At 40.6% G+C, this 9,345-nt stretch overlaps 1 protein-coding gene across 1 annotated transcript; it reads left to right on the top strand.

Annotated features, from left to right (window-relative positions):
* The first annotated feature begins 5,364 nt into the window (after positions 1-5,364).
* Positions 5,365-7,718, top strand: LOC121758979 (leucine-rich repeat receptor-like serine/threonine/tyrosine-protein kinase SOBIR1). The gene has a single exon (XM_042154457.1). The coding sequence runs from the start codon at positions 5,562-5,564 to the stop codon at positions 7,479-7,481; it is 1,920 nt and encodes a 639-aa protein (XP_042010391.1). The 5' UTR covers positions 5,365-5,561; the 3' UTR covers positions 7,482-7,718.
* Positions 7,719-9,345: the final 1,627 nt, after the last annotated feature.

Here is a 9,345-nt window from a genome sequence, read left to right as displayed (position 1 = left end):
ATTTATAGGCCAACCACCATGCAGGGTCAACCAGCCATTGAAGGCTCATCATGGCAAAAACGTAACCGACGTCGGTTACAGGCGTGTGGCTGTAATGTGCCACCCGTGTGTGGAGCGTGTGGATTTCTCACGTGGCAACCGTGACTGTGCCTCGCTTGACGACGTGTCAAGCCACTTGGATTGCTGACTCGGCGGTGGTCCAAAAAGAATAGTTTGGGCCAAGCACCAAGCCCAAAGACCACCCAAAGACCAATTGCCAAGTCCAAGATCCAAGTCCAAGTCCAAGTCCAAGTCCAAGTCCAAGTCCAAGTCCAAGTCCAAGATCAAGATCGAGATCGAGATCGAGATCGAGATCGAGATCGGGCTCGGGCCCGAGGCCCGCGGCCCGCGGCCCGCGACCGCGAGCGCGAGCACGTGCACGGGCACGGGCACGGGCTCGGGCTCGGGCGGGCGGGCGGCGGCGGCGGCGCGCGCGTGTGCGCGCGTGTGGGCTCTTTCACCCATCTTGGTCCACTATAATTATTAAGTAACATAAAGTCACTTAATTTATACACATTAAAGATGTGTTAATCCTCCAATGTGGGATAATTAACACTAGTTAATTATTCCCTAAGCTCCATCTCCAAGCTTTAATTAAAAGCTAATTATGCCCAACTTTAATCCACTATTTCTCACTCACCGGAAATCGGATTTGAGAAAGTGAATATACTACATTTACCTACGTAAAATGTAGATCGACGCTATGTCATTTAATTTCACAAAATTAAATGTCTCGTCACATTTATTATTTGGTCAAAATCCATTGACCGGGCATATTTAATCCATGATTTTTACACAAATTACAAAAAAAACTTGAAGTTCTTAACAATAAATTTATAAGTATATATACTCTTAGTCGGTGAAAGAGATCTTTCTACATAACTAAATTGATGACACATTTAGCAATTTAACCTTAAATGTTGAGTTTAGTCTAACAATCAACAATTATAGTAGAATTGTCAAAAGTTTCCTGAATTTAGCCTTATAGATAAATCTACTCCATCGACTAGAGTATATACAAATATAATTATTTAATTGTATTTGCATATTTTTAAACTAGAAACAAATGAGAAAAAAAAATAAAGGAAAAAGAACTTGAGCTCAACTTAAATTTAAAATTTAAGTTGAGGTGCCTACGTATACCCAATGCTCATTTGCATTAGGGAATCAAAGCCCACACAGTTCTCTTACTTTACTTACCTATTTGGCTTGGTCGGTGGTCCTACGATTCATCCCCAATGAATTCTTCTTGTGATCCCTCCTGACGATCATCCCAATCATTTTCTTGTTCTCTGACATCAGCTTTGACCCAATCATCAAGTAACATCACGGCTTCCATATTTTTCACGGAGAGCTTACTTCTTGATTCATCCAACACACGTGAACCAACACTAAAAGCGGACTCGGAGGTGACTGTGGAAGCTGGAACAGAAAAAATCTCCTTGGTCATTGACGCAAGTATGGGAAAATCTTTCTCGTGTGTTCCCACCAATCGAGGACGTCGATTTGGGCGGGAGGGGTAGGACCTTCATCGCCAAAGGAAAAGAGTGAATTGAAATATAAATCTAACTCACTTACCATACCTGACGTCGACCTTCCGCCGGTGCTGTAGGTGTATAGGTCGGCTAATTGGGATTGCGCGTCGGGGTCATCATAATCGGCTTGAAATGTGAAGCCAAAGTTATGTTGTTGAGGAGGGGGGTCTTCTGACTTGGTGAGTACTGTTATACTTGGTTTCATATTCGGTGTAGAGAGAACGCAAGTTAAACTCAAAGGTTTGTTGGATAATTGATCGGTCCGAGAGGTTTGTTTGAAATCTTTCTAAGAGGTCTACTCCGAATTCGTCACTAGTATCCGATTGCAATGCTTTAAGTGGATCAAGATTAATAGAACTCAAATTGTTATAATAAAAATCTAAAATCATGGAGGTACCGGCTAATTTCCATTTTGGATCCAAGACCTTTGGAATCTCAGTGAAATACTTAAGCTATTTCTCAATCATATAATATAAAACACACATAAATTAAGGTGAAGAGTAAGCATTTTCCATCGCAGTTTTAAAACAAAGTGATATATACATGCAATGCTCTAAAACACGAACAACGATGCAATAATAAACACCCGATAATTCAACAGTTGCATTTTTGAAATATTTGAATAATTTAAATAAAGCCACGCTATGATCCCAACAACTATGCGAAAGATATAAATCAGAAATGGGATAGGTTCTAAAAAAATCACACAAAGAATCTTTATGCGTCAAAGTAGAATTCAAACAATCATATGTCGAATTCCATCTATGAGACACATCCATGGTAAAATTCGTATATTTTACATTCTTTTGATGGCAATACTTCTTTCAAGCTTTGCCAATAGGTGGATTTTGATGGATTAATCTAACTACAGTTCTAATAGGACTAACATGCTTTTGCCATAATTCAAGCGCATCTTGTACACATAAATTCAAAATATGACATATGCATCTTTGATGAAAATACTTACCTCCAATAATCGGAGCACAAGCAGCAATCAAGTCATTAATACTTGCAGTGTTAGCAGTTGCATTATCAAAACCAACAGAAAATATCTTATTGCATAATTGAAATTCATTCAAAACTTAAATAATTAAAAAAGCAATTTCGGGTGAAGTGTGTGGTGTCTCAAATTCTCTAAAACCAATTAAACGTTTGTTCAAAGTCCAACTATTGTCCACAAAGTGAACCGTAATGCCCATGTATGAATGCCGGTTAAAACAATCAGTTCATACATCTGAGCAAATGTTCACTTTGTGTCCCAAAGTTTAGTAAATAACGTGATAATTCAACTTTTTTCTCCAAACATTGTCTAACGGTAGATCGTTGAACGGTCATTCGACCTACTCTTTTTATAGCTACGTTCATACCACTTTGCATAGTAACCTCAAAGTTTTTGTCATCATAAACATTAAAAGGAAAATGCTTCATTGCAGCCCATCTAGTCATAACGTCAGCGAAAAATTTTTGATCATATTTAAAAAGAGGCGTACCTGACGAGCCTGAGCCACCGGGTTGGAAGTTTAGTTGGGTTTGGGTAGAGGTAGTGCCACATTCTACCGGATGCTTTGTCACCAAATGACGACGAAGGGTGTCATATCCCCCACCACTCGCAAATTTTTAGACTTTATCACAATAGTTACAATATGCATGAAACGCCGATGTCTCTTCTTGAGAGTGCGGATCATGAGGACTTAGAATCACCACCGGACCTTCTTGTAGTGTTTAACAAAAATATCAGATTTCAAAGCTTTTGTAGTGTTAGTGGGTAGAGGGGGAGGAGGCATGTCCTCATTTCCGCCGGTGCTAGACGGAATACGAGAATGAGATCTATCATCATTGTTGTCCGAGTCCGACGATATAGACACTTCGTACTCGTCATCTTGTTGGGAACCACCGCCCCCGCCCCCGCCCCCACCTTGATGCATTTCAGCTAGTAGCATGGCGATTCTATGATCTTCTTCTATCTATAAATATTATATAAGTTGAAGTTTAATTAGGAACACAAAAAAAATTAAAAAACTCAATCTTATGAAATTATGAATTGTAAAAATAATTTTATTTTTTAGAACTTACTTGCATGCGTTCAGCCGCCACTCGGGAAACCTCTTCCATAACTTCTCGACGACTAGGTCGCCTTGATTTTTTGAGGGACGACTACTTTGATCTTGGGCAATTCCTTTGCCCCGATCACCACGTCCCGGTCCACCACGAGAAGAAGACATAGTGCAAAATGAAAGTAGTATGGAATATGGAGTATTGAATAAATGGTAAATTACGAACACAACAACAAATATAGTAGTAACTAGTAAACAACTTGAGCAATTAGAGAGAATGAGGAGAGAATAGAGAAATTGAGATTGAGAGAAGGAAATCCTTGTTAACACAAGAATGGGGTGAGTAAAAATGAGGGGGAAGTAGGGTATTTATAGGAGTAAAATTGGAAGAAATTTTTTTTTCAAATTTCAAATTCGATCGGTTTACCGCCTGAACCGGCGGTTCAGTCCACGGTTTCTGACGGAAACCGGTGGTTTCTAACCGATTTTCAGGCCTATACACTGCCACCTATGTTCTACCACCTGAAAAAACACCTGAACCGTCGGAGACCGGTGGTTCAAACCGGCGGTTTACGTTAGAAACCGGCGGTTTACGTCAGAAACCGGCGGTTTTCATCAGAAACCGCCTGTTTTTGTGCACACCTAGCCGGAATCTCATCGTTGCAACCGTTGAACCGCCGGTTATCGTTCACGATATTCCCGAACCTGAACCGGCCCGCTTGAACCGCCGAACCGTCAGCCGGTTTGAACCGCCTGTGCCGGTTCCGGTTCATGAACCGATGGTTCTGAACCGCCGGTTAACTGACGGTCCGATTCGGTTTGTGCATGTCTATGTATAGAGTAAACAAGTCGAGAGCATGTTTCTGTCCTCTTCAAATTTGGTTAGTTCATTTTTGAGTCAAGACGAACTTTCAAACTTCATATTTACGTTTAAAATACTAAATCTCTCCATCGGCCAATATTTTGCTTAAGTTGAGTCGCTTATAAGGTTTAAGCAAATGTAGAAAAAAATTAATGGAACTTTTTTTAATAGAACGTGAGCCTTATTTATATATATTATTTTACAATAAAATATTTTAAATGAATTAATAGAATCTGAATCTTATTTTTATATATTACTCCTAGATTATAATAAAAATAGTTCAGGACGGAAAGTATTTGTGAAAAGACTATAAAGTAAACTTAAGATTATTTTTGAATTTTTTATAAGAAATATCTAAGTAAGGATAATAACTCAGAAAAAAGCACGCCAAATATGAGGTCGCAAAGTTTCATAGATTTTGATAATATTACAATTTACAACATTATCTACTACTACTCCCTCCGTCCCGCTTTAGCAGTCCCGGTTGATCAATTTCGGGTGTCCCGCTTTAGGAGTCCCGGTTGAACTCGGTGCATAAAAATTGATGTCCACTACATCAATTTATTTATTACATCATTTAAAAGTGGGACCCAACCTCCACTACATCATTTGTTTATTACACACTTAAAAGTAAAAAAGTTGTTTAAAAGTGGGACCCAACCTCCACTATATCATTTATTTATTACACACTTAAATACCCCTTAAAACATGTGCCCGACTCAACCGGGACTGCTAAAGCGGGACGGAGGGAGTACTATTTTAGAATGTCCAGTCAACAATAAGTTGAGAAAAAAGTCTGCTTGTTGGAACACCCATACTCCACGTAATTAATAAAAACACAATTCAATAAAACTCATAGGGTTATTTTAGGTAATTTCAAAGTCAACTAATGACAAAGAAATGATGGCCAAAGATTGGCCAATCTTCACAAATTTTTCCACACGGCAAAAATGAAGCTTTATATAAAGTCAACATAAGCCTGCCAGACTATACCAAAACGGCAAAACCAGCCACCATTCACACTACCCACCTCCTCCTCCTCCGCCACCTCCTCCTCTTACTGGCCGCCATATGGCGCGACCTCGCCATGATTCCTCTCTCTTTCTCATCTGTTTCTTCACATTAACCATCATTGCTCAATCAAAACTCAGTCTTCTCCCCTCTGACCATGAGGCCCTCTTGCACATCCACAATGACTTGGGCATCAAGCCTACTCCGGCTGTCGATCTCTGTGACTCCAGCAGAGTTCTCTGCGAACGACGAATCATGAACGATTCCTACGTTCTTAGAGTTGTCGGGATTGTCATCGAATCCCAACAGCTCAATGGAAAAATATCTACAGCCGTTGGCCAGCTCTCTGAGCTAAAAGAACTTTCATTGCCAAACAACCAGATTTCTAACCAAATCCCACCTCATATCATCCACTGCCAGAAACTCCAGGTGCTTAACCTCGGAAACAATCTGTTATCTGGAAACGTCCCGGCCGGATTCTCTTCGTTGATTCGCCTCCGAATCCTGGATCTATCCTCGAACAAGTTTGCAGGGGACTTGAAATTCTTGAAGCACTTCCCCAATCTGGAAAAGCTCAACCTTGCAAACAATAAGTTTGCAGGGAAAGTGCCGGTTTCAATGAGAGGGTTTCGGAACCTCAGGTTCATCAACGTCTCCGGCAACAGCTTGCTCGAGGATCCAATTCAGTCGACGAATGTTCAGCTTGATCAGTACCTGTCCATGGATTTGGCTGAGGAGGAGAAAAGCCCGAAGCGGTATGTGTTTGCGGAGACCTCGGAGAGAAACCAATCCAATCCGGCCATGGCGCCTTCTTCTTCGAGCATGGCTAATGCTCAAGCCCCATCACCATCAGCAACAACTGCAAATAATAAGCGAAAGAACAACAACAAGAAGAAAGTGACAGACTGGGTTCTTGGATTCATGGCTGGGATTCTAGCAGGCTGTGTGTCTGGATTGGTATTCTCCACGGTTTTCAAGCTGTTGATGCGCTTAATCCGAGCAAATAAAAAAGACACGAGCTTGAAGATATACAGCTCGATGATCAAGAAGCCCGAGGACTTGGCATTTCTGGAAAAAGAAGATGGACTGCAATCACTTGAAGTTATAGGGAGAGGTGGCTGTGGGGAAGTTTATAGAGCTGCTTTACCTGGAAGCGACGGGAAAGAAATCGCGGTCAAGAAGATAATTCAACTGCCTACAGACGCAGAGGGGGGCGTGAATGAAGAAGACAGCAAGCTCTTAACCAAAAAGATCCGACAGATTAGGTCTGAGATTCAAACCATGGGCCAAATCAGGCACCGCAATTTGCTCTCCCTGCTAGCTTATCTGCCACGGCCCAATTGCCATTACCTGGTGTATGAATACATGAGGAATGGCAGCCTGCAAGATTACATGAAATTAGTATCAGAAGGAAAAAGAGAATTAGATTGGCCAGCACGATATAGGATCGCAGTAGGGGTGGCAGCAGGGCTGGAGTACCTTCATCTGCATCAAAACCCACGCATAATCCACAGAGACTTGAAACCCGCAAACGTGCTGCTGGACGATGAGATGGAAGCCCGAATTGCAGATTTCGGGCTGGCAAAAGCTGTCCCTGAAGCTCACGCTCATGTCTCAACCTCAAATGTAGCAGGAACAGTGGGGTATATAGCTCCTGAGTATTACCAAACTTTCAAGTTCACGGAGAAGTGTGACATTTACAGCTTCGGCGTGCTGCTTGGCGGGCTGGTCATTGGAAAGATGCCATCTGATGAGTTCTTCCAGCACACAGACGAGACGGGATTGGTGCAATGGATGAGGAACGTGATGGCCTCTGAAGACCCAAAGAGGGCGATCGATCCAAACCTCCTAGGAAATGGCTTTGAGGAGCAGATGCTCTTAGTTCTCAAGGTTGCCTGCTTCTGCACTCTGGATAATCCTAAGGAGAGGCCAGACAGTAAGGATGCTCGATGCATGCTATCGCAGATTAAGAGTGATTGATGTGAGACAAACCAAATTATCTGCCAGTTTATCCACACAGATGCATATTAAGAAGATTTCAATTTTGTCCAGTGTAAGATGTGTGAAAGTCTTTTCTAGGTTCAGTTTATCAGTATAGTTCGACATGCTCATGTACTATGATGGTCAAGTCCTTTATCTAAGCAATTTATGGGTAACATGTTACAAATCTGATGTATCAAATTCTGTTCAGTCGCAATGCACATTCTATTACATAAACTCCAGTAATGACTAAAGACATGCACGATTCAGAATTAGGTTATTTTCAAACATCATAGGAAGTAAAACAAGCTTCAAGGGCATCACTGCACTGCATATATGTATCAGGAAAAGTTTGCATAGTTTATTTAACAGACAATTTGATTTGAAAGTTATATAGCAAAATCACAATCAGAATACAAATACAAACAGTACAATTCACTACGAGATCAGGCTGCTCACGGAAGATGCATTTCCCACATTCTACAGCTACCTCTTATCTCTTTCGCTAAGAGGTCCTAGAGATCTAACCCGACTAATAAAGTTTTTCCAACAATTTCATACCACAGAAGACAAGTTGTCACATGAATTAGGGACTCAGACCGACTTTTTACAAGCACAAACAGTAAAGTAACCATGAAATAATTCTAAGTACCAAGAAATTTTAGTGGTAAAAAAGTGAAAAAATTGTCTTTGAGGAGAAATAATCATGTTTAATGCAAGACTTTGCAACTCGACTGAAAATCAAAGCTCAAAGGCCTCAACAATCTAAAAGTAATTGAGGAAGTATCCTCTCTAGATGAGCTGCTTTTATTTTCAACGAGCCATCTGCAGCAGCATGCTGGATAGCCTCTAGAACATCATACACAGAGGAGAAACAGTACCATATGTCATTCAACAATGCAAAATATTGCAGAAGATGGCAAGTAATTGTATAGTATAAAACTATAAAAATAGTGGCTTTTTCTTCAACAGTTGAAAACAGAGATGCCTGGGTTTCTAATTCTTACCTGCCACAAAAATTTGGAGGAGATCACAGCTCAGCTTCAATACATTCACGTTGGATGCATTTGACAAAGAACTAAAACGTTATTCCTGTTCCAAGTAAGTGTGATGTAGAGTCAACAAGCTCGTTCATATAATATAATTCGAAAGATTGATTCTCAAACAGGAAACTCAGCTAACAGAACTATATGGGGGAGGCGAGCACTCGAATCAGTACAGGAATTGGTACTTATTAAACACAACTAAACAAACTCTGCTTCAGTCTAAGACCCCATAACAAAATTTCAAAATTCAATGCAATCTTGCACAAGCAGTTTGGATATGGGAGATTGTACTACCACTTTTAGTAAAACAAATATCTCCAAAACACAGATCACTTCAACTACGGGGCAAAACATGCACGATACAAATAAAGAATACTTATCAAGAAGTGCAAGGTCAAATTCATTCTATCCCACAAGGTTGACTAAATGTAACCTTCTGGGAAAAAGGTTAGAAGAGGACATTTTGTATATGGCTTGCTGATATTCGAACAATTTATCGCTTTTGAGTTGAATGGCCAACTTATAAAACTAAATACCAGTTAATTCAACCATTCTACATATCAATCTGTTGCCTCACTCACACTGGAACAGTATCAAATAGTATCTAATTCTAAAGCAAATATCGGTTAGCATAATCAGAACAACAGAATTATCACCAGTAGTTAGCTGGATTCGGATCCTCTGCTGTGGCTTAAACACAGCACAGCCTAGTGTGGACACAAACGACGGAGGTTTGTTTGATGTCCATCTCCTTGATGGCACATACTAACCGTAGTTAGCACCAGAGGATCCAAATCCGTAATTAGCCTACAGATATA

The sequence above is a fragment of the Salvia splendens genome, chromosome 12 (assembly GCF_004379255.2).
Source record: "Salvia splendens isolate huo1 chromosome 12, SspV2, whole genome shotgun sequence".
NCBI classification, from domain to species: domain Eukaryota; kingdom Viridiplantae; phylum Streptophyta; class Magnoliopsida; order Lamiales; family Lamiaceae; genus Salvia; species Salvia splendens.
Note: the sequence above shows the minus strand (reverse complement) of the source record. Positions and strands in the feature narration are given on the sequence as shown.

What these genes read in the sequence shown, in the direction of transcription:
- LOC121758979 (XM_042154457.1), top strand. Translation starts at nt 5,562, where the DNA reads ATGGCGCGACCTCGCCATGATTCCTCTCTCTTTCTCATCTGTTTCTTC.